Source organism: Mercenaria mercenaria, chromosome 17 (assembly GCF_021730395.1).
Source record: "Mercenaria mercenaria strain notata chromosome 17, MADL_Memer_1, whole genome shotgun sequence".
Lineage (NCBI taxonomy): Eukaryota > Metazoa > Mollusca > Bivalvia > Venerida > Veneridae > Mercenaria > Mercenaria mercenaria.
The window spans coordinates 14,334,595-14,361,189 of NC_069377.1; the positions used below are offsets into that span (position 1 = coordinate 14,334,595).

Sequence of the window (26,595 nt, forward strand, 5' to 3'; positions counted from 1 at the left end):
CCCTATCAATTTTCCTGATCCTAGGACCAAGCGTTCTTGAGTTATCACCCGGAAACCGTTTTACTGTTCCTGGTCACTGTGACCTTGACCTTTGACCTGCTGATCTCAAAATAAATAGGGGTCATCTACTGGTGATGACCAACCTCCCTATCAACTTTCACGATCCTAGGCCCAAGCAACCTTGAGTTATCATCCGGAAACCGTTTAACTGTTCCGGGTCACTGTGACCTTGATCTTTGATACTGACCTCAAAATCAATAGGGACCATCTCCTGGTCATGAGCAACCTCCCTATCAACTTTCATGATCCTAGGCCCAAGCGTTCTTGAGTCATCATCCGGAAACCTTTAACTGTTCAGGGTCACTGTGACCTTGACCTTTGCCATACCAATCTCAAAATCAATAGGGGTCATCTGCTGGTGATGACCAACCTTCTAATCAACATTCATGATCCTAGGTCCAAGCGTTCTTGAGTTATCATCTGGAAACGGATTGTCTACATTCTGACCAACCGACAGACAGACCGACCGAAGAGGGGCATAAAAATATTAAGTGACAGTCAGACTGCTATAGGCACAGTGATTTTTTTTGCGCCGATTTGACTCCGAAATTCGGCGTCTTCCCAACTGACAAAAATGGTCAAAATTCCCAAAAAATGCTTAAAAATTCCCCAAAACGAGATGATTTTTCCCAATTAGATTGATTTCTTGTGAAAGTTTAACTAAAACGATGCAAATAATCATAAAAATTCCGACTCTAATTATGGTTTATTCGCAGAATTTTGTTGCCAACTCGAAGCACGTTGTTTACATAAAACGGGTCACGGCATAGTACGGCATTTAGTATGACTTTCATCACGGTCACTAAACGCTTTTTCATGCGTCAAAATGAGTCGGAAAAAAAATTGTTAGAAACTTACCTAAATTATCGAAAAATGTCGCATAATTCCAAATATTATAGTAAGAAAATAAAACTTAAACACGCCATCGGTACTCCGGACATTTGAACATCTTTTGGTAAAGTTAAAGAGAAATTAAATTCAAATCAAACGTCAGAAAAGCAAACTGATCTGTCCAAGAAATCTGAGTCCCCACAAAATGACCCTCAGAAATCAACAGAAGCTCATGGTGACCCTAAGCTATCTGAGCCATCAGATCCTGTGACATCAGAAAATAACCTGTCTGTCCTGTCTGTTCAACCTCAGTGCATATTTGAATGAAATAAATTTACCTTAAAATCAAAACTTTTCAAAATGATTTCTTTATTAAGGTTTGTTAAGTTTTCCCAATTTTGAAGTTTATCGCGCTAAAAATTCCCAATTGAAAAGGCAAAAAAAGTAAAAAAATCACTGAGGCATTGTTAATCTTGGATGGGAGAATAAAACACACAAATTCTTGTCATCAGAAATACTGCAACTGTGAAAAGATCTAGAAATGACTGGAGCAGACATCCACCTTGATTGGACCCCTGGATATGCTGGTATCAGTGGGAATGAGACAGCAGACAGACTGGCCAAAGAGGCAGCTATAGAGGAAAGCATGGCAGATGATGAGATAGTTACAAGTCAAGCAGATATCTGTCATGCTGCTAGGGAGTTGGTTCATATGAAATGGCAAAGAAGGTGGGATATCAGTGAGAATGGACGACATTTATATCAATTCAGGCAAGAAGTTAAACCTAAGTACATCAATTTCCAGGGATTGAAGAATCAGAAAACATTTCTCCAGCTGCAGATTGGTTATTGCCTTAATGAATATCAAAATAAAGTAGGAAATAAAGACATGCCATTCTGCAGATGTGGAGAACCAGAGACTGTGATACACTTTATAGACGAGTGTCCCATATATGAAGCCCATAGAGAAAGGTTAAAGCAGGAGTTATTCCTTAACATGGGTATCAGAGACTTCAGCGCTGAACTTTTTCTTGTAAATACAGCAGATGATCCCTACAAAGAACACCTGGAAAACTTGTCAGCTGTAACCAGGAAGGTCTAATACGGGGGAGTAGAAACTCCGTATAAATCAATACATTTATCTGTAATATGCTGTCGTCCATACCTGTAAATATCGACCAGTCATTAGTGAACGATATTTTGTTTTAGCCACTATCGATTAGCGTGTAATTAGCATATTACCTCATGTTAATCATGGAGCTGTAACACTTATTGTTCAAAGGGTTTACCAGTCACATGTTAAGTGACGATAATTAGATGATCAGAGATTGATCTAAAGGGATTCTGAAGCAAAAACAGCATGCGACTGCATGTGGTGACATGCTTAATTATTATGAATTAACTCGAGCTCACTTCCCTGAAGAAATATTTTACCACGTAACTTCAAACCTTTATCAAAGGGCCGATTTTTGTTGGATTTGAAAAAAAAAATTGAAAATAAAAGAAAGCTAACACTTTTCTTAATCTTGTAGAGCCATAATTATAATTATTGTTTATAATGTCAGATTTCTACATACAGAAACAAACATTCTTCTTGAACGTAGGGAATGTTTCAAACGAAATTGTTGTTTAAACTCCAAAAATTAGTTTAATAAATTTAATGTTAAAACTGATGTGTGAAAAATACAATGTATTTAAATTAAAATAACAATATTTTTTTTAAAAAAAAGGCCGACAATGAAGTTACATTTAGTATTCCGAACTTTCAGATAAAACTGCAGAAAATCATCTAGGTTTAACACGCATTTAAATGGTGAAGAACAGAGCAATATCATAAACAAATATTTTCAGGCAACAGTTTACAGTTTTGACTTGCTATTTTCATTAAAATATGTCCTAATTTTTTTCAGGGGTGTAGAAATGTTTTGAAGTAGCAGGAAAATCAATCAAAGTAGAAGGAAGGGGGGTTTGGGGGTCCTCCCCCAGAGGGGTCAAGGGGACAACGTCCCCTGTTGGGGGGATCAGGGGGGCGTAGCCCCCCGAGCCGACAGTGATTTTGACCTCTCTGGAAGACAAAACTCGAGTCATCTGAGGCAGGTTTTTCATTATTTATTTGGCTTGTTGATGAATTTAATTATGTAAAAGGAAATTCAAAAAACATTTATAATTGGCACATATAATATTGACTAGTAGACACAATTTTACATTGACTAGAAAATGGCAATATTTGGAACATCACCAACTGTTCTATCATTAGTCATCACTATCATAATCAGACTGAGAATCAGATTCATTCATTTCAAGTCTACATGATTTGTCATAAGCCAACAACTCTGCTCTAATAATATCAGAAATTTCTTCTCTGCTAATAACATTTTCAGCCATTGAATCAGTTTGAACCTCTGCTTCTGAAAAACATTTCTGAACATTGTTCAATCATAATATTACAGATTAAATATTTAAATGAAATCTAGGTCAATATTTTGAGGTTCAACACTCATAACAATTCCTCAAGACTCAAAGAAAATTCTGCATATTTATTTCAAGCCCCTTTCCCCCCCCCCCCCCTTTAAAACAAAACAAAAATGCAAAATGAATGTTATTAGTGGTCAAAAGTTCATACGAAAACAAAGCATATGACTCACTGACCAAACTTCTTCAAGAGAGTTGCTGTAAACCAGTGTCATAATTATAATTACAACAGAGGCACGCAAATTCTAGATCTGGTTCTAATACACAAACGAGTTGTGTTTTGTGTACTTTATTAAATAAAAACTTAAATATTTTTGATTAAAAGTCAGATCTAGTTAATAAATTACGTGTGTGCGTGTGTGTTTTTTGTTTTTGTTTATTTGTTTGTTTTTCGTTTAGTGACACGCTTGCGAGCCGCATTATGCGGCATATATATATGTACTTTCGTTTTGTGTATTCCAGATTTCCCGCGACAACAAATCAGTCTGTGAAAACAAAAATATCGGTCTATCACGCTGGTATAAACTTGTAGATTCAGTTGCATGATATATACGTTTTACTTACTACGCTTCCTCTGTGGTTGAAAAAAAAACAATCAAGTGTTTTTTGCTTGAACTAGTCACCCTCCATTGCGGTGTACACATCGTAAAATTTCACTAGAGGTATGCGACTAATGACGTCACGCACCGAGCTAATGCTGCAAGTGCGTGTTTAACAAGAGCACCGCCTTGCGGGTGCTGACGCTCATCTGATTTTTTTTGTGTAATAGAAATATTGTCCTACCCATGATTTTCTAAGTCTAAAAAGGGCCATCATTCTTGCAAAAAGCAGGATAGAGTTATGTTTCTTGATGTACAGTGTCCACTTATGATGGTGAAAAACTGTTGCAAGTTTTAAAGCAATAGCTTTGATAGTTTATGAGAAAAGTTGACTTAAACATAATACTCAACCAAGAAAATGATTTTCTAAGTCCAAAAGGGGCAATAATTATTGCAAAAAACAGGATGGAGTTATGTTGCTTGCTGTACAGGGTCAGCTTATGATGGTGAACAAGTGTTGCAAGTTTCAAAGCAATAGCTTTGATAGTTTAAGAGAAAAAGTTGACCTAAACATAAAACTTAACCAAGAAATCTGATATTTTCTAAGTCCAAAAGGGGCCATAAATCTTGCAAAAAGCAGGACGGAGTTATGTTTCTTGCTATACAGGGTCAACTTATGATGGTGAACAAGTGTTGCAAGTTTTAAAGCAATAGCTTTGATAGTTTAGGATAAAAGCTGACCTAAACATAAAACTTAACCAAGAAAACTGATTTTCTAAGTCCAAAAGGGGCAATAATTATTGCAAAAAGCAAGATGGAGTTATGTTTCTTGATGTACAGGGTCTGCTTATGATGGTGAACAAGTATTCCAAGTTTCAAAGCAATAGCTTTGATAGTTTAGGAGAAAAGTTGACCTAAACATAAAACTTAACCAAGAAATCTGATATTTTCTAAGTACAAAAGGGGCCATAAATCTTGCAAAAAGCAAGATGGAGTTATGTTTCTTGCTATACAGGGTCAGCTTATGATGGTGAACAAGTATTCCAAGTTTCAAAGCAATAGCTTTGATAGTTTAGGAGAAAAGCTGACCTTAACATAAAACTTAACCAGGCAACGCCGACGCCGACGCCGACGCCGACGCCGACGCCGACAACCGCTCAAGTGATGACAATAACTCATCATTTTTTTTCAAAAAATCAGATGAGCTAAAAATAGCAACGGGTTTTTCAGCGGAAGTAACAAATTATTTACTCACCAGGTGGGTACAACTATAGATTGAGCCAATGCAGCTTCGTATACCATCAAGTTTCCGCGGATTTGAAGACAAAATTGACAAAATTTATTTTCGATGTTGCGGAAAAAGTAGCCGGTGAGAATGCTCAAATAGCCGGTTGATTTTTCCGGCTTACGGCCCATTTCTACACCCCTGTTTTTGTTCTAAATACTCTGAATCAACAAGGCAAATATCATGTAAAAAACGACATCTTTCTCTCTGGGTAAGACAAACTTGTCTAGATTTAGCCATTTTCACAGGGCGAAAAGTAACATTAATGTAGATATTTTCCATTTAAAACCAGATGCAGGCAATAATTTCATGGCAGAACTTTTGTTTTCAACAAAAAATTCAACAAATGCTTTCCCACATTTTCACTGAAAGGATGAGTTAAACTGTAAGGCGTAAGTGTTTGAGTAATAGCAGAATAACCTACGGCATACGCTTCAATTGGACGACAGCATAAGATAAGATAAATGCCGGTTTCCAGTCCCCATATCAGTTGTTCCAGCTGTAACTGATGACTTCGCTGAAGCATCCAAAAGATCTGTTTAACAGGCTGGGCACATCTCCCAATCGGGGTAAATTACCTCGTTTGGGGTCATATACCCCGATCGGGGTAAAACAAGAACAATAGAAAAGTACAAAATTTTTGATAACTTTTTTATTAAGGAAGTGCTAATGCTCATATTCTCAGGTCAACTTCTTATAATATAAACAGTTGATAATATGATAATTTTTTAACAGATTTTTGTTGTAAAAATTTCAGATTTTCACCATTTTTTAACATATGCAAAATTGATAAAATGGTACATAGGCATATTTGTAATGATGATATAAAGCTTTAAAAGTAAAAATATTTATGTTAGCACTTTAAAGAAAAAAGAAATATCAATTTTTTTATGCTTTTCTATTGTTCTAATTGTACCCCGATCGGGGTATATTACCCCGAATGAGGTAATTTACCCCGACTGGGAGATGTGCCCAGCCTGTTTAAGTCTTTTTATAAAACGAAAACAACCGAATTTCGCGAAATACTATACTATGAGTCTATAAGAGAACATACTAAAGGAGAAAAACATATAACGTGTATGGTATATACCGGAGAGACAACAGGTCCATTAGGCTTTGACAAAACGAAACAGATGAAAACGGGGGTATTTTTTGTATCATGACCGGGCCATGTCTTGCTCATACATGTGGCACAACAGTCATGCGGAAAGCCTTGGCCAAAGAAAATACCATGGTCCCTACAAGCTCCCTGGTCACACCACTGACATATTGATCAGTAGGAAGGCATCTGTACCACAGAGACGAACAGTTGTCGTCCAGAACCAATTTTCGGATATTATTTACGCCGGAATCTTCTTTCATACCCAACCTTTTAACAACAGAAGTATTACCTGAAATTCAGTAAGGTAGGATATTAATTATACGCTTATTAAGCGAGTTCGTACACGCTCATTTCTTTCTTAATCAAAGTTTGGAACTTGCGCCAAATCTCGCTAACGCAAACTTTTCTGGTTCCGGTTTATTATTTAAACTCCTAATTCCCGTACCACAGTTCTTACACGGTCAGAGCCTGAGCTGTCAGGGGACAGTGACGCTCAACTATACAAATTCTTTTTACCTAATTTAGATGAAGGGAAATCAAATGATGATACCATAACAAACAGTAAAATACTAGAAAATATAACTTCAACGAAGCCGTCTAACAAATACAAACCATTTTCACAAATATATCTGAACTATCACAGTCATTTCTTATCTATAGCATATACTTGTAAATAGAAATAATAATATAAACGCCTGTATAGTGAATCTCTCCACTGTTTTGATCAAAAGAAAGTTTGTAAGTAAGTATTTAAATGAATTTAGTGTGCTAGAATTGACTAAGGGATGTCTTTCCAAATTTTCACAGCCACTAAGAAAAAATAGATTTATCTCAAATGTGCTGGAGGTCAAACTTCGTTTTAAATGGAAGACTATAGTATGCATTGTAAAAAAACTTTATTGGATCCATGCTGGTCGCAAAGCCACTATGTTAGTTTTCTCATGGCACGGCTCATTTGTGTAACATATATAAGGAGGTGCAAGCTTGTTCAATGGTTTAGAAACCAAACATCCTTTAATTATCTAAGCCTGTTTGAGAAAGTTAATCATTTAAGCTCATAGAAGAGAATACTTTCTTACATACCAGACGGGGATTTCCGGTATTTTTACCGGTGCTGGAAAAATCCATCTTAAACCCCGGGGTGTAAGATGACTCTCGTGCTTTAAATGACGTATTACGAACTACATATATGTAGAAGATTTATGTAGTTATTTATATTTCATTTCGAAAAACGAAATAAAAATCCAATACCTTGACAGTTCCTCTTTGTTCCTGATAGTATATTTCTCGATTCAAAACACGTTATTTTATCAAAAATTCATAACGTTACGCTGGAACTGATAAAACAAAACCGGAACTAAACATTGTTATTTGTCTTTGAAACGTCATGACGTCTTTCCTGTTTACGGACGTTGATTTCCCGCGCTTTGTTTAAATACGCTGCTATAAAATATAGTTCTAAAAAGAAAACCGTTCGACTGATTTTATTTTTATTATTATATCTTTATATCGGTATGCAAGAAAAAGATTCTGTCACTGGTTATAGGTGCAGATGGGAATATCCGGCTCTCGGATAACTGTTTAGGCTGTAACTCGGTAGGAACCGCGTTACCGCCTAAACAGTTACCCTCGAGGCCGGAAATTCTCATCTGCACCTACAACCAGTGAAAGAATCTTATAGGATGATGTTTGGTTGGACGTTTTCAATATGAAAAGACAAGGATGAATATCCAGCAGGTAAAGCCACGTACCAAAAATGCATGGGGACAGTCTCTCTAAAGTACAACCCACAGCACGCGGACGCACACAAAACCAACACACACAGACAAACACACGCTCAGACAAAGACCAAGCAAACACATGAGGACAAAACAAACAAATAATGAAACACAATGGGGCACCGCACATGAACGGTCAGAGTTAGATTTATGGTCTAACTTTATTCAACAACAACAACAACAACAACAACATTTATTCAGCAATTAAGCATTTTTATAAATGCTTCTAGCCTTAACAGAGTTGACATGTAGCGAGACATATTTAACATTTAATATAATAATACAGATACTGAGAGAAGCTTTGCAAGATTATTATTATTACATCCAGAACATTCTAACATACAATAACTATGTTAGATGGAAAAATGGTGTTGCTTCTAAAATGAAACTAACTTTCAATATCTTGTCTTAGTTTATTCGCAAAATAAATACATTTTGAGAGATTTAGTAATTCCTTTCTATTTTCCGTAGACATCAAATTATCAAATTTATTTAGAGTGGGCCATCTATAATAATATGGTTTTAAATATTTTCTTCGTAATTCTATATATAACGGACATACAAGAAGAAAGTGATATTCATTTTCTAAAGAATTAAGATTACAAAATTTACATTTTCTATCATTTCGATCCGTGTTGTTATATCTACCTCTTTCTATTTCCAAATTATGTGACGATAACCTAAATCTACTAAGAGCAATTCGAAACTTTTTATCTTCAATTATATTTAAGTACTTTTCAGGATTAAATGAATGTTTAAATCTACTGTAAGAGAGTAATCGTTGAGAATTGTTAATGCTAGCATACCAAGTTTGATAATAATTGTCTAATATTCTCTGTTTTATAGTAGAAAAAGAAATACTGTTACTATCTTGACTTATCCATATATCCGACAATCCCAGGTTTTCTAACAATATCTTTATTTGAAACGCCCAGTTTGAATTATTATATGTAATATTATTATTCGCATCGTTACGCAGCATATGATAAATTCTTTTTTGTAATGAGTTTTCATTCGAATTCAGTAAACGAAACCAGTAGCGTACCATATTTATCTTTCTATATATTATCATGGGAACTCTTCCTAGTTCTCCATACAGACCAATCAAGTTGGTTGATTTATTAACGCACAAAAGTTTACGACAAAACTTGGTGTGAATAATTTCAATGTCTTTCCCATCATTCATACCCCAAATTTCAGAGCAGTAGTTAAGAACAGTAGCAACTAATGAATCAAACAATATACATTTTTCGCTCATTGAAAATTCGTAACTATTAAAAATTGTAAACAATTTATGCATAGCCTTAGACGCATGCTCTGCTATGCATTTTTGTGTTCTATGCCAACTTCCATTTTTAAAGAAGTATACCCTCAAATATTTAAATGACGTTACAATCTCTAATTTTGTATTATATAAAGAAAAGTCATAATGAGTGTGTGGCTAGTACTTTTTTCAAAAATCATAACCTTAGTCTTCGTAGTATTGATCTTTAATCCCCATGTATTACAATATATTTCAACGTCATGTAACATCGATTGTAAAGTTTCTGGTGAAGTGGCAAAGAGCACTTGGTCGTCTGCATACAAGATGAGAAATAATATTAAGTCTTCGTATGAAAATATTCCATCTAAATCAGAGTTTATATTATCAACAATATCATTCACGAACATCATAAACATCAAAGAAGAGCTAGGGTCACCCTGTTTTACGCCGAAATTTGAAACAATAGGTTCAGATATTTGATTTTTGTATTTAATACATGAACGCACAATATTATACATAGATTTAATTGCTTTGACCATTCTAGAGCTTACTCTTTCTGTTGTTAATTTTTGCCAAAGAAATGACCTATTTATCCTGTCAAAACATTTTTCATAATCGATGAAAAGGGAATAGACTTTATAACAGAATTCAATAATTTTGAGATTACCGAGTGAAATATAAAAACGCAATCGACAGTACTCTTTCCTTTTTGAAAACCAAACTGATTATTTGATATTTTCTCATATTTAACTGTCCATTTTGTTAGCCTATTTAAAAGGATCTGAGAGTATATTTTTGCAAATATATTGTTCAGCGTTATACCGCGATAATTTTTTACATCAGTTTCATCACCGCCTTTAAATAAAGGTACTATAAACCCATCTCCCCAACATTTGGGATACTCGGAATTTGTGAATAGTCTGTTAAATAGTGATAGTAAATATGGTGAAATTACATCATACGACGCCTTGATAATTTCTGCGGATATGCAGTCGGGACCGCACGCTTTAAAATTATTTTGTTTAAAAACTGCTTCGCGGATCTCATATTCTAATATCACCCTATCTAGTTCCTCATCATAAATGTCTGTATTTGGCTCGTTTTCTATGTCATTAAAATTGCTATTTACATGGTCACTCAATAATGTATTAAAATGATTGTATAAATCTTCTATTTTTATTTCATCGCTATCACTATTTTTATTTTTATGGCATTTCTTTATTGATTTCCAAAATTTACGAGGTTGACTTTTCGCAATTTTTTCTAATCGTTTTCCTTCATTGAGCTTAAATCTAGCTTTTGCCTTTTTCCTTATTCTGTTATACTTAGTACGCATGCTTGTAAAATTAAGTCTATTTTCCTCATTTTTGTCTTTTACGAATGTATTTCTTGCTTTCTTGAAATTATTTTTTGTTGTGTAACAAGATTCATCAAACCATTTCGATTTATTAGATAATCGAGAATTTGAATTCGAGAATTTTATTGACTTTCCAAATATTTTTAATGCGTTTTCATGTAAAAAGTTGGTTATTATTTCAACCTGGGAATCAACTGTATAATTTTCATCATAACATGCGTCAAGTTCGTGTCGATTGTTTAATAAAAGTGACTGAAATTCGTTGACTTTTTCTTCGTCCCATACAATCTTATTTTCCGTATGATATTTATTATCCGGATTATTTGACTGGTCGCACGAAATAGAACGTTTCCCTTTAAAACTAAAATATAAAGGTGAATGATCTGAAAAACTGTTCCAGTCTAGTATTTAAAATCCGAGATAACACTATAATTCAAAAAATGTGATAAAAGATAATCCGTGACACTTAGGCCACGTGGTGAACAAAACGTGTGTTTACCTAATCCATGATCTTTATGCAATCGACCGTTCAAAATGATAAAACCTGTACTTTTACATAAAGAAACAAGTTTTCTACCGTTATTATCAATGCATCTATCCTGATTAGAACGGGTGGGTATAAATTACTTGCAATAAATCATCATCATCATCATCATCGTAATCAAGATACTTGTCATAATCTAATATATCCGGTAAATCTGATGACCTTGAGTTCATATCACCTAAAACAAAACTTTTACCAAATTTGTCATATTTTTCTATGCCTTTTTCAATTTCTTCAAAAAAATCTAAATCCCTATCATTTAAGACTTTCGTTGGTACCAATTAACAAGTTAGTTGTCTTATTTTGATGGAAGGCCATATTGTTAGACATGTACAATTTAAGTTATCAGCTTTGATAATATCACTTTGCACTTTTCGTTCAACAATTAAATGATACGTTATAGTCGCTTACATGCATTATAGAATCATCGGCATTTAGGCCGATGTTTGAGTTTTCAACTGTCAATGGAAGATCACTTTTACATATCAAAAAGAGCATGGGGTCAAGTACAGACCCATCTGTTACGCACGTTTTATACACGATAATGAAGCTTTGATATTATCTATTTGGACAATTTGAGTTCGACGCTTTACGTAATATCTAAACCAGGATAAAATTTCACTACAATGATACGGTTTCAGTTTGCATCAGAGAATGTTATGATCAATTCAATCAAAAGCCTTACGGAGATCTAGGAAGTTCAACACACCATGCACCAACTATTCTTCCTGAGTAAATAGCCTTCGCCCGTTTATCAGTTAATACAATAAGAGCCGTTGACAAGAATACGTGTTTCGGAAGCCAGGTGGCCCATGGTGTATAGTATTTTATTAATTTAGTGGTGTTGAAGAACTTATGCAGCTGGATAGCAATATTTTTCACTACCTTGAAAATGACTGATGTAAATTTAATTGCACATTTCCTCCTTAGAATACGATTTAAAAAACTGGAAATATTTAGCTTGTCGGGAAACACTCCATACTGATATCTACTGTATAAATATTGAAAAAGTTAAGTCAGTGTCGTAGCAAAACTTGATAATTCTTGGACCAGTACCATTTGCCGGTAACTTTATCACTGTTCAGAGATTCTGTTATCTTTTTTTCTTCAAATGACGTGATATAATCAATATTAAATAATGAAGAAAAACAAAGATATTTAACATACACTTGAAGTTTTAATTAATTTTGTTAAGTTGTTTTTAAACAGTCTGACTGGATTTATTTTGTTATACGTGTAGCCATTTGAAGTGTATATGGTTCGTAAGTACATGTATATAATTCAGAATACTATAAAATACATCAAGGGTATTTGCTTGGTCAAAATTGCTGGTTATAAAGTCCAGTCAGCAACTGATCAAGTCCATTTTAAATGCATCCTCATCAAAATGTTTAAAAGACCGATATCTAATTCAAGTTTGACCTGACGGTGCTTTTAAAGTAAAAGTTGTTTTTACTTTTTCGAAAAGTATACCGGAAAATAGCAGTTTACACTAATGGGCAGTATACTTACTTCTGTTCTGTAATTTTATCTGGATAAAGTAGTATAAATATGTTTGATTTAGGGAATTACTTGTTTTTGGTGATTCTGGCTGGTGTTTAATCCACTTGCTTTGCATTTAAGTTATTAACACCTGCATCTGGAGAAACCCCATACTTAAAATCTCCAAGAGGATGCACTTCTAGGATTTTGAAAATTGCTTTATTAATTTAAAGGCAGTGACAAAACCTGTTTCACGTTGAGATCATATATACATCCACATGAAATGTAGTATGTTTTTTATTTCATCTTGGGGCTGAAGTCCCGATTTCTGTAATCTTTCCTCATGCATATCATAATATCCGGATGTATTCTGTGCCTTACGGGTATGGAATGACCCAATCGTTCGGCCTGGCTGTAGTCTTGGATGCATTTCACCCGCTTTTCAGTCCCCTACTGGTTGAAAACCAGTTTATGGGACAACAGGAATGCGCTTTTCAGTCCGACATTCCGCCCGTCCGTCCATGATTTCGTGTCCGGTCCATAACTCTGTCATTCCTTAAGGGCTTTTAATATTACTTGGCATAAATATTTCCCATGATGACGTGTCATGCACAAAACCCGGACCCCTGGCTCAAAGGTCAAGGTCACAATTGGAGGTCGAAGGTCAACAGGGTTTTTTTCCTGTCCGGTCAATAACTCTGCCATCCATGAAGGGATTTTAATATAACTTGGCACAAATGTACCTCATAATAAAACGATGTGTCATGCACAACTTTCAGACCCCTAGCTTAAAGATCAAGGTCACACTTGGCAGTCAAATTTTAACATGACATGAATAGGGTCTGTTTCGTGTCCGGTCCATAACTCTGTCATTCATTAAGGGATTTTAATATTACTTGGGACAAATGTTCACCATGATGAGACGACGTATCATGTGCAAAACACGGGCCCTTCGCTCAAAGGCCAAGGTCACAATTGGAGGTCGAAGGTTAACAAGGCTTTTTTCCTGTCCGGTTCATAACTCTGCCATCCATGAAGGGATTACAATAGTACTTGGCTTAAATGTTTCCCACGATGAGACGACGTGTCATGCGCAAACCCAGAACCATAGTTTAAAGGTCAAGGTCACACTTGAAGATCAAAGGTCAATAGATTTTTTTCCTGTCCGGCCTATAACTTTGTCATGCAAAACAGGATTTAAATATCAGTTGGCACAAATATTCCCCTGGATGAGACAACGTGTCATGCGCAAAACCCGGGCCCTTAGCTGAAAGGTCAAGGTCACACTTGGAAGTCAAAGGCCAAAAGGGCTAATTTTTCTGTCCAGTCTGTAACTCAACAATCTTTAAAGAGGTTTTAATATTACTTGGCAAAAATGTTTACCACCAAGAGACGGAGTGTCATGCGCAAGAACCAGTTCCCTAGGTCTAAGGTCAAGGTCACACTTAGAGGCCAAAGGTCAGATACAAGAATGACTTTGTTTGGAGCATTTCTTCTTCATGCATGGAGGGATTTTGATTGTAACTTTATTATTACTGGCCTTAGAGAAAAATCGAGACCACTTTTCTGTGGTACAGCATGCATGTTACATCCAATTTTTAGGTGTATTTTGATCTCTGCCTGGTGAAAAGTTTTGTGTAGACTTATATTATATAGATTTTTTAGGATTAACTTCCCTTTGTTGTTACTATAAATAACTTATATTATAACTTTTTATAATTGGCCCAAAAATTTCCATATGAAAATACAGGTGCTAGTGTAAAAAATGCTATTACGGGCATATATTGTGACATTCTGGTTTATATTTATAGATGTTATGTAACAATCAACAACTGTAGGTTTTTGTATCCGAGTGTTTTGTTATAACATATTGTATATATAGTACAATATTGTTTATACATCATTGACAGATATCAGTTCATAATGTTATTCTGCCATAGAGAAAATTAGTAAATAACCATTCCAATGGGCTTATCGTTACCTATCAAACGAAATGTAGACTAGAGTCTTATCACAAAAGGGGTGTAGGGGGAGTTGATATAGACCCTGGTGTGTCCAGCTCAACGCTCACTTTTTGTACGCTTTAAACTGATGAACCCTTATTCTGTCCATTTTAGTTATCTAATTTATGGACCTCTGTTGTTATTTCACAGAGGAGCAATGTAATGTTCATTTGCACAAGACGGAAGAAATGTATTTGTTTGGCAAATGCAACAAAAATGTGCTACACCCCTAGAAATAATACAAAAATATTGTATTGATTACTAGTATTCAGTGCGTTTGCACACAATCCATCATTTACAATTGTAAGAAGTCACCATAATGGGCAAACGTTTTCATTTTTATTACTTTTACTGTACGAAACCAATAGGGAGCTTTTTGTTTTGCTTATTAACAGACACTATTTTAGATTCTACCGCAGTCTAAATTTCAAAAGCATGTTCAGTGTAACAGTCTGCCAAAATTTATGCAGTTGTTTATACATGTATCATGCTATGTAACTTCAAATCGTCAACTTGAGCTATTTATTAACTTCTGTTGCACCAAAACGATTTCTTAAAAATGAACTGCATTGGGAAAAAATACATGAAAACAGGGTCTAAATGTATAAAACCAAACCTTGTTTTGGTACCAGACTCAAATTTCCAGTATATCATTGGGTTTTCCTGAGCAAAGTCTCGAAACTAACCAATGGCCAGGTGTTATTCTAAGACCGGTCATCAAGTTAAATTTGGAACAAAGTCTAAGAATTGTACTGAAAATCAGCCCCTGACTCTTCTCAGTTGTTTTCAACTGACACTTAATTCTATTATGCATTTTCCACGGCTGTTTGCCTAGTACAGCATCGATCTACTTGCATGATAAAAGGCCAGCAGATATTTGCAGTACCTCCTCACTGTTTACGTAAAATATTTGAAAAAAATTACATATACAGCCTGCATATCTACGCCCTGTTCATGATAGTATATTCATCGAAACAATTAAAGCGATTAAGCAAACATCGTAACGTTACGATATCGGTAATGAAACTAAACAGGAACTCTGTATTATTGTTTGCCCTTAAAAGTAAGTAAGTAAGTAAGTAAGTAACGACTTTATTTCTAGAATCTACACATTGGGCTTCACTATCTACCATGTGGGCCACAGAAATAAAACGTAATGACATCCTTTCTGTTTACGGACATACATTTCACGCGCCTTGTTTAAATTTGATCTAAATTGGCCGAAACTCCCGTATCGTAACCTTTGAAAAGCAAAATAAATGTATCACTAAATGCTCGCCTTTCAGATTATTTCGAACCCGAGATTGTCAGATACTGTACATGTAATTATAATATTTGTCTGTTGCAGATGGTGGCATATTTCTTCCGTAAGATAACCTGTTAAGTTCGCGAACAGATTAAACCTTACATTTATCTAGCTAACGCGAATCTTTTCGCGAACCTTAAAGCTTTAGATTCAAGATCAAAACTTTTAAAATGAGCAGAACCAACTCATATAAAGAAAGCAGTGTTTCATATGAAAAATTTAATAGCCAATAGAACATGCTATATATTATTTGTTATTTTATCTTAGAATCCGGAAAAGGATCCCAGAATGGTTTAAATGTGATTCTATAAATGTAGAAATGTAAAACATGTACATTTTCATTTGTTTGCCATAATAATGGTCTAACTTGAGCCCTAAAACTGATATTTAAGTGAGTTTTTCGCTGATTTTTTTTTCATTGTTTCTACTTACCCACCATATGTAATTTTTGACAGATTGTCTTAGAGAAACAATTATTGTAAGAAAAATAATGTAACGATTCATATATAAAAGAAAATATAAAGTGTAAGATAAACTTCTCACAGTTGATGGTAAACAAACAACATTTTTTACTATAAAGGACATTGGACATTATGCTAGGGATTTTGCCATAAGTTCAATGCTGTTTCTTGACTTCAATAGCAGATAGTTTTATTTAATGGCTTCAAATACGGATGAATAAGTTATATTCCTATCAAACTGTCACAAAAGATAATTTCATTTCATATTCGTTTTCTTGAAATTCTAACAGTTTGTAACTAAGGGTAATATTTTTGAAACATTTAAAATGTGTATTTTTAGTTAAAATAAGCATTGGCATTTAAGTTATGTCTACTATGAAATATTTTAACACATAAATAAACTTATACCATGCAGATTATCAGTTTTATTGACATTTTTAAAAATAAACGAAAAGGAAAAAATAAAAGTGGAACAAAACTTTTGGTCCCATAACTGTACTTTAGTTATTTCCACCCGATTGCCCATGATAACTGATGCATTGAACATAGCCTATTGTTTGTTTTCTATACATCTATTGCTATACTGTATTTACACATGTACAATACTGACCGGGCATTATGTGGAGGATTATTATTGAATACATGCAGTGGTGTAGCTGGTCATACATTGGCGTAGTTGGCCTTTTTCAGTTGAAACGGAGGGGTGCAGGAGACTGCGTATTCCACTGTGGATTCAGGAGTGCCTTACTTTTAGCATTTTGTATCAGTGGAACAGACCTTCACTAGCAAGTATCAACATTTATGTAGATATTCTTTGGGTGTTTGTGTTAGTTCTTTGAAGTCCTTACTAGTATTTTGGTTGGCTTCGAAATAAGTTTCAGACGTGTGAGCGAATTGATGTTAATTCTGGGGATGTCAGTGTTAGTTCTGGGCGAGTCAGTACTAGTTCTATGGGCGTCAGTGTTAGTTCTGGAAGCAACTGGGTCAGTTAAGGAGTTGGTGTCTGGTGTAGTTCTGTTAGAGTATAGGAAGCTGGGTCGAATTACAAAAGCAAATGTTGTTCTTAAAATGCATTCTAGATTCGCTTCAATTGTATCCTACAAAAGATAAAAAATTTGCACCAAAGTGGCACTATTCCCACAGAAGTTCGTCTATATCTCTTTGTCATGTTTACTTTGAAGACGCATATATATGTAATATGTCTAAGCCACTTGCTTGGTTCTTGACTTACGACAGACGTAGTTGTCTCAATCCTGATGACACCCAATCGACGGACTTAGACCGTCAAGAGGTAACAGATCTGATTTAAAAATTCATAAGATAAACTTATAAGGATCAGTCTGCTTTCAAGCTTGACTTTCTATGTCCGCTATTTAGTGTTTTCTATGCTTGCAATATTTACAAAAATGAATAAAGCTGTAGATATGTAAGGTTTAGTAAACACATGCAACACATTCCCCCCCCCCCCCCCCCCCCCGTGAACAAGTACCATTTTCGCAGCATATGTATATAATAATTATTTACAAAGGCATGTGAAATATTTTGTTGCGTCACTGGGGGGAAAGATGTTTAAAACGTAGAAATGATTTATGTTCATATTTTAATAGAACGGAGAATGATAAATGTCTACAAAGTCTACTTTTTTGTTCATAAACTTGTAAAATGAAGTCGCGTTTATCAAGAAAGGGTCTTCAACTATCGTTACTATGCAATTGCAGAAGTCTAGCCCTATGTCACTTTTTCCTTAATTGGATAGGCAATCTGAATAGGAAAATGTCCGAGGTCCTTTACCTGTCCAAATACATGTTTTACCATACTGTCCCGCACTGCTGAGTACTTAGATTATTCTCAAAATGTTGCCCCCACGCTTTACAAAGAAATGCCATTTGTAATGAAATTCAAAATTGCTGAAAACTATGATAAACCTAGGTTTGTAAGCTTTCGTCACTGGGACATTATATAATTAAAAATGCGTCAGAACGGACATATGTATAATTGTTCTTTAAAAACGCTGAGTTTGTAAAGGTTTTTCACTAACCGAAATTTTGGACCATTTATGCGAACCTTTCCCAAAATTCAAGGTATATGTCTTTTAATTGTCAATCGTTTCATAGAACAAGATTTAGCTTACCAAAAGGTTCCTTCTAGCGCATATAAACTATTCTTTTTAAGGGATATTGTTTTAGCATAATGTTACAAATGTTTAATGATGCAATGAGAAAAATATGTTCTGTCATTTTTGGTGCAAACTTAACTATTTAAGAACTAATCTAAGTATAATATTAACAGTTTTATCATAATCCAAGGTTGTTTTTTAATATAAGCAAGTGCAGTACATATAAAGCTCTTTGGAAGCATTTGTCTTGCAGTCTGTATTTCAATTCCGGATGTTTTCATCACGCGAGTACACCATCGAGTACCTGCACTTTTAACACAAAGAAATTTCATACATGCATCTACGATTCGAAAAACAAATCGGGAAGGGTAAAAAAAGTACGCAAAAGAAAGCACTTGCAAGTCTGAAACTGGTATATTGAAATGTTAGAAGTTATAAAAATCACGTGACCAGGGACAATTTCATTACGTAATTTTTTTTTTTTGTTGGGAGTCTATTTTTAGATGATACATATTCATTTCGTTAATCTCGATTCTTTACTATGATATATTCAATTGAGAAGTTACATGATTTAAACTTTATTATTGTGTCTTGCTTTTCTATTATTTTACGTAGTTGTATTGCACTAAAGATTAAAACAAAGCCTGCATAAACGCATATTGGGCTAGAGGCTATTTGTAATGAATATGCATGAGTCCAAGATGGGGCGCCTTACGGGAATTCGGATTCCTTTGACGATACCCTTGTATCCATTATATGCTCAGTCAAGTGTGACATGTTCACCATAATGTGGCAGGAATGACTAAATCTGTAATCTGAGATGATAAACTATAATTCTTTTGATTAAAAGTACGAGTAAATACAATAAATTCTATCGCTTTACAGTACTTTCTGAAATTCGTTTACCTCTATATTTGCTTGTTTTACAGCTAAGAGCAATATGTATAATTACTGTGCACTGACCACATTATTTGAAAGTGGATTGTTCAATACGTATCTTTAGCTTTCTCATGTATGTTAGTCCTTCTGTTTTTATAGTATATTTATTTATTCAGTTTGTACTTTATAGATACTTTTCGTATACCCCTTGTATGTCATATCTGAGCATGAAATTCTCATGCATTTGCTTAAGGCAGGGTATATATAGAGCGACATTTTCCTCTTCCAGTGCTGGTTCACAGACACTAGAAAAGTAGATTTTACCTCTTGTCAGAATTCAGTCACTTTCTTTATAAAATTTAGGGTAACACTTTAGGCTAGTTTTATGATTTTTGGCTAGGGCTCCTTCAAACAATAAAACTGGATAATCCTGAATCCTGAACTGAGTTGATAGTACTTTCTATCTGTGGTCCGTTATATGTAAGTTGAACTAAAATTGGACAGAGACAGAATCCGGTTTGAACAGGCAGTAAGGATCCTGTTATAATAATATACATATTTTATTTATGTTCAATTTTCATGCAAAACAACTCTTTCTGTCTATGATTTGGTGATGTTTGAAATTCTTTTAGAAGACATACAGCCAATTTAACAGGTGATTTTACATCAGAAATATGCCATCAAGACGGAAAAATTTCATCAACATTTCACTCCAATTTTAAATTATAATAGATGTAACTAATGACCTAAAGTCTGTAAATGATATCTCCAAAGTGTGTCAATGATATCTCCAGTCTTGTACACATGTTTCATGATAACCAAAATCAATATTGTGGACTTGAACCTGTTTGAAGATAATTTTGTCTGGCTTAATTGTTATCGGTGTACGACATATAGGACTATCCTCTTTCCGATGAGTTCATAAACTGTTGTCTTCAAGTTTTGTTTTGTTTTTGTTGGATTTAACGTGACACCAACACAATCATAGATCATACGGCGACTTTCCAGGTTTGATGGTGGAGGAAGACCCCAGATGCCACTCCGTGCATTATTTCATCTCGAGCGAGAACCTGGGTAGAAGCAACGACCTTCCGTAAGCCAGCTGGATAGCTTCATCGCACGAGGAATTAACCGCCTCGAATGAAACTCAAACCCAAATCGGCGAGCGGCGGCAAGTGATTTGAAGTCAGAGACTTTAACAACTCGATCACAGAGGCCCCTCATAAAATGTTTCCTTCATTAATGTTACCGTCATTATTTGGTGTAATACCGTAGTTAGCAGCTGTCATATTATATATATAATAAAATAGATAACCCCCTTTTTTTTACTAATGATCAAAAGTATGTCAAGGGTATACCAAGTCATTTTTAAGTCTTTTTATATGTTACACGATAACCAAAATCCATACTGTGGGCTTGAACACGTATTTACGAAGATAATTTCGTCTGGTTTTAACGGTTATCAGTGTACTACATATAGCACTATCGTCTTTCATGAGTTCAATGACATGTTACCTTCATTATTTGATGTTATACCGTAGTTAGTATCGGTTATATAAAATAACTTTTTCCTGTTGCTGTAGCCATCGAATACCAGTGCTTATATGTCCAGAGGATTATCCATATTCAAATATCTGCAAAAATTGTCAAAATTTGTATCTTCTGAAGTATGATGTTGTACTTAATAGTATTTGCCGCTGTCTGTGTTGTCATTATAATAATATTTTTGATAAGTAATAGCTTATACAGGGAAGAAATATCTAACTTGTCGAAGAGGTGCGTGTTTATTACTGGATGCGATACGGGTTTCGGGAACTTGCTGGCCTGTACTTTAGATGCAAAAGGTGTTTCTGTTATCGCTGGATGTCTTACGGAGAAAGGCGCTAGGGACTTGGATATCAAAACGTCTTCTCGTTTGAAGACTGTTATTGTTGACATCACAGATCAGACTTCTGTAAGGAAAGCTTATGAGTTCACTAGTGAACAAACAAAAGATACAGGTATATTTTAATTTTTGTCTCAGTTCAATACTTTTCATGTACAAAAAGTCTCATTAAGATATATAATATCTAAATGTCACAAGATGTACTTTAACGTATGTGTTTTGCTTGCATTTTGTAACATAAATGAGTATTACTTAAGCCTTTGATATACGTTAACGATTAAGATAAATGTATATTAAATAATGACTTTAATAGCAACCTTTACTTCAAAGTATTATGAAATTTATATGTCATTAGTTACATACAGCGTACAGAGCACTCTAAAAATAAAACAATTTTGCATGTTCAGGGTTGTGGGGCGTCGTGAATAATGCTGGTATTATGCCTACATACGCACCAACTGAATGGACCACTTTAGAAGAATTTGAGAGGGCATGCAAAGTTAACCTTTTTGGAACAGTTTCTGTCACATTAGCATTTCTGCCACTTTTACGACAATCACGCGGTAGACTTGTAAATGTGTGTAGTGTTACCTCAAATTGCGGATATCCGGGCCTTTCAAATTATGTTGTATCCAAAGCGGGCGTCAAAATGTTTACATCTTGCGTACGGTACGTATTGTATCGTTTAAGTTTAATATACGACTATTCAGTAAAATATTGTTGTTGTTTTTGTTTCTGTTGTTTATATTAATATTTAAACATGTATGTATGAAGGCGGATGCTCCGGCGTCCGGCATCCATTATCCGTCGTCGACAGTTTTCATGTTAATTCTATGTAGGTCACTAATTTAATATAACTTTAAGGCAACTGATCAGAATGTTTGCTTCAAAAATAAAAAAAATGGGTCAAATAATTGCGTTAAAACGGATTTTAACACAAGTCTGAAATGGCATACCATGCCCGTTTTATCATGCGAAGCAAAAAAAAGAAAGAAACAAAAAGGTTCGAAAACAGCACGTCAGGTGCGCAACAGCCTCGGTTTGGACCATATAGTATCGTATCAAATTAATGAAGGGTATAACAACTTTCAGCAGAACTTTTGTTGCAAAATTTGTTATCCTATCAACTTATGATTGCTGTAGGCGTGAGCTACTTCATACTGGCGTCACTGCTCACACCATTGAACCTGGAGGGTTTAAAACAAACATAACAGACAAGCACAGACTATTTGACATACTACTAAAGGCCTATCAGAGAGCTGAGCCGGATGCGCAAAAATGCTACGGTGGAGATATTTCCAGATATTGTAAGGACATATATATGTACACGTTTTTTGGCAATTGCTAAATATAAATTCAAAAAATTAAAGTATATTTATTTCATTCTTCAGAAAAGATGTCATAGATCTAAGGTCAAACTTCCATACACATTGTTAAGATCATAAAAAAGATTGTGCTATGATATTTTCCAGATCATTTTATATAATGTTCCTAATAAAAGCCAATGGAATAAATCAACACATATAATGTGGTTAAATTGTTATGGAATATCAGCTTTTATTTTTCTATACGGTATCTTATTAGATACAACATATATACATTTATTATGAAAGAAGTGTTTTTCTTTTACTTATTTTACAAAGCGAAATCAATAAAAGAAAATAAAGTTATTTCGATAGAAATAATTATACGAGGGCTATCGTACCCATTCATAGACTGGCTATATTCTGCAATACCATTACTACCATTAATAGTCATAAAAACGCTATATCGCAGAATAGCTTCTGTTTATATCACACATTTCGTACAAGGTCGCAAAGCTTAAAACCTGAGTTTGGAGTCTAGTGCCCTATAGTTCTCACTACTGGTTCCGGGTCGGGTTCTTTGACGAACCTCCAAATTTCTTTTTATAACGTCGAAGTAAAGAAATGATTTTTCATGAATCTCTTTGATCGAACCCAAGACACTTTATATTGAAACTGACTTAGTTGATTCTGTTTTCAGTGATAGGTGGAATCAAAAACACCGCCAAGTACGTGAGTACTAGACCACAGAATGTCGCCGATACCATGGCGCATGCGCTGTTAGCAAAATATCCAAAATGCCGCTATCTCGTTGGACCAGATGCACATTTGTTTTTCCGATTGATGTCGTATTTACCAGAAAGGGCAGTGGACTATATACTCGGCTGGCCTGCTCCTTATGGCACCCTCTGTCCTGAACTGAAGGAGAGCAGGTTGCTAACAAACTGAGCAATTAGGTAACAAACACGTAAAGGTGACGCCATTATTTGATTCAAGTATGACATTAAAAAGAAAAGAAATGTATGATGTGAACATGATGATTTATCAAAGTCAATCATATATCTTATTTGGAAACTGCAACGGCCGCATTGTCAAGTGAACGTTATTTGCAAGCAAATGTTTTAAGGACGTATGCTAGAATTTGGTGCGAAAATTTTCCCAATAACAGAATTTCTTAAAACTTTGGATATTGAAGGAAAATCATCTAAGAAACAAAAAAAAATGCAATAAAAATCATAGGTCACCGGTATCGAAAAAGAGTTATCTGCCATTGAAAACGGCATTTCCCCCAAAAATGACGTTTTCAAGGGCAGATAACTCTTTTTCGAATCCGGTGACCTATGATTTTTATTGCATTTTTTTGTTTCTTAGATGATTGTCCTTCAATATCCAAAGTTTAAAGAAATTCTGTTATTGGGAAAATTTTCGCCCATCTCATATACAGGGAATTCTAGCGTACACCTTTAATAAAATGTGTTTGATTGACGTGAACAATCACTATGCTACCTCTCTAAAATATTGCGTGATTGAGACGTGTCTAAATATTGTTTTATACATATATGTATGCATTTAAAAAAAAATGTTTTTGTGCGCTTAAATACTTGCATTTGAAAGAAAACCATTGAATTTACATTTGTCGATGTCTGAGATGTTGTTTTATAATGCAATATAAAACGCTCTTCTTTCCACAGGAGATATGTCATAAAAAGGTCAATATATGGTTGTGGTGTGCTTAAAGTCATGCAGTATGTGCACACCCTTGGACTAGTACCATCACATGTGTGCCAGTAACGAAATTAAGCACTTAGCAGCCGTATATAAACTTCATGGGAAGCCAAATGTTTGCAAATTCCAGTCGAGACGATTACGACATCTCGGCAAATTTTGCATATAATGGCCCGACATCAGTCTAATATCGGCATGTGTTTGCTTGACCAATATGTAATGTCGTATCTACGAGGGTTGATCCAAAAGTAATGTCACCGGAGCCATTGTCGGACCGGCATGGTATCGACGGGCTGACACTCGCTCACTGGGTTAAAGACCTCAGGCCTAACTCATACACATGCAAATAATTGTGCTAAGGCAAATCGTTCGAAACCAGGCACTTGTTGGGCCAATTTCGACAATTTAGAAGTGATTAGCTATTAAAGATGTCTAATTTAGATAATTAGTTTACTTAATTTTTATCGATTCATACACGTCAGTTACATGTTTTTGTTTATCAGTAGGGTGAAGTTCAAGGTAGAGCAATATAGATATTGTTAAGTTCTTGCCTTTTGCAGTACATGACGCTAAGCGATAAAATTGCACAAAGGTTATATGCATCTGTAAATACATTTTCAGACTTAGATGCTTTAAAATAGTAAAACCTTTAAACTACTTATATTCACGAACAGCTTCGATCTTCACCAAACTTTGCCTGTAATATCCTTTTATAGACCTTGTTCAGTTTCTTTCATATGGTACCGCTCAACCCCGTTTAGCGGCCACCAGAGCTAAAATAGAAGAAAAGTCTTTAACCTACTTCTAAAGAACTGCTTGATATAGATATTCACCAAAATTTGCATGTAGCTTCCTTGTGTAGATCTCTTTTAAGTTTGTTCAGATGGTTCCGCATGGCTCGTTATCTAAAAAAGAAAAAAAACAACTTTTAACTGACTTCTTCTCATGAACCGCTGGAAGCATCTTCACTAAACTTGGTCTGTAGCATCATTATACGGACCTCTCTCAATTTCATACATATGGATTTGCTTCTATATAAAGCTGAAATTCTGCTTCTGAAGAGATGCCGTCAGTATCTTGCTATCAGTATCTTGCTAAATGAAAATATATCCAATATTTCAATTTGTTCATGTGTAAATATGTGATCTGTGCATGCGTTATTTTACATTATAGCGTGTTATAACTGAATATCAAAGTGTAATGTTTAACATGGTATTATAAAATATTGCTGATTTATATTTTAGATAAAATCTCACTACTGCTGCTAATAATTTGTTACATTTGTTCAGATGAATCTATTGATAATCATTCAAATAAAATCTGAAATTTTGTTATTACAATAGTATACATTACTATCGTATCAAAGCACGTTTGTTCTAATTTACTTCAGATAAAGGCGTAATCAGTCCTCCTACCCTATTAACTTGTTTGACCTCGGTACCACACAGGACAAAGTTTTAAATGGGAAACCAAAACCTAGTTTAAAAGGTTCAACGTAGAAGTTTTACTTGTAGCAATATTTCGTGTTTGATTTCTCAAGTAACTCTCACGAAGCTCTTAAGCTAATATTAACCAAACGTGTATGAAACATTCTAACATGTATGTGTGGTACCTTAGTGCCCTAGTAGTTGGGGTTGACTTGAGGCACTTCGGAACGCCCCTAACTTCTGATTCAAGCCGTTTTACACTATCATGTGTGGAATTCATACACCATGCGTATCGAAGCTGGCAATTCGATATTTCTTAGGCGAGCGTGTTAGGATTATCATGGCCCTCTTGTTCAAATTTATTTTTAGACTGTGGGATAGCCCAAGCATATGTATTATTCATATTCTGAGAAAATTAAAAATGTAACAAACATTTATAATAAGTATTACATGCTTAGAAATTGCGTGTAAATATTTTGATGTTTTGTACGGTGTCCTGTAATGGCCATCGCCTCATAATGTGAGCTCGAAACAACAAAAAGAACGATACTACGATGCTGAAAAGTCGAAATAACGAAACTACGAAGGTGAAAAGTCAAATCATTTCGACCTTTTATCATCGTACTTTCGACCTTTTACCATGATTGTGGTTTCGTTGTTTCGACGTTTCAACACCGTGGTTTCGTTGTTTCGGATTCTCACCATCGTACTTTCGACATTTCACCATCGTACTTTCGGCATTTCACCATCATACTTTCGACATTTAACCATCATA

The 26,595-nt window shown here is 34.8% G+C and overlaps 2 protein-coding genes across 3 annotated transcripts in view; one reads left to right on the forward strand and one right to left on the reverse strand.

The window, feature by feature from the left end:
• Positions 1 to 6,705, reverse strand: part of LOC128550305 (E3 ubiquitin-protein ligase RFWD3-like) — a 46,570-nt gene extending 39,865 nt beyond the window's left edge. For both annotated transcript variants that reach the window (XM_053529112.1, XM_053529111.1), the window contains exon 1: positions 6,579 to 6,705. The gene's annotated coding sequence lies outside the window, so the exon portion shown is untranslated. The remainder of the gene's footprint in view (positions 1 to 6,578) is intronic.
• A 14,284-nt stretch (positions 6,706 to 20,989) lies between these two features.
• Positions 20,990 to 25,723, forward strand: LOC123536900 (retinol dehydrogenase 7-like). The gene is made up of 5 exons (XM_045320396.2): positions 20,990 to 21,479; positions 21,772 to 22,033; positions 22,508 to 22,671; positions 23,369 to 23,624; positions 24,360 to 25,723. Exons 1-4 carry the CDS (start codon positions 21,149 to 21,151, stop codon positions 23,614 to 23,616), a joined length of 1,005 nt encoding a protein of 334 aa, XP_045176331.2. The 5' UTR covers positions 20,990 to 21,148; the 3' UTR covers positions 23,617 to 23,624; positions 24,360 to 25,723.
• The last annotated feature ends 872 nt before the right edge of the window (positions 25,724 to 26,595 follow it).

Bases quoted from the DNA above. Each gene is read 5' to 3' on its own strand.
- LOC123536900 (XM_045320396.2), top strand. From the start codon at position 21,149: ATGATGTTGTACTTAATAGTATTTGCCGCTGTCTGTGTTGTCATTATA. The intron at 22,034-22,507 runs GTACGTATTGTA...TGATTGCTGTAG, and splicing joins ATGTTTACATCTTGCGTACG to GCGTGAGCTACTTCATACTG. The intron at 22,672-23,368 runs GTAAGGACATAT...TTCTGTTTTCAG, and splicing joins TGGAGATATTTCCAGATATT to TGATAGGTGGAATCAAAAAC.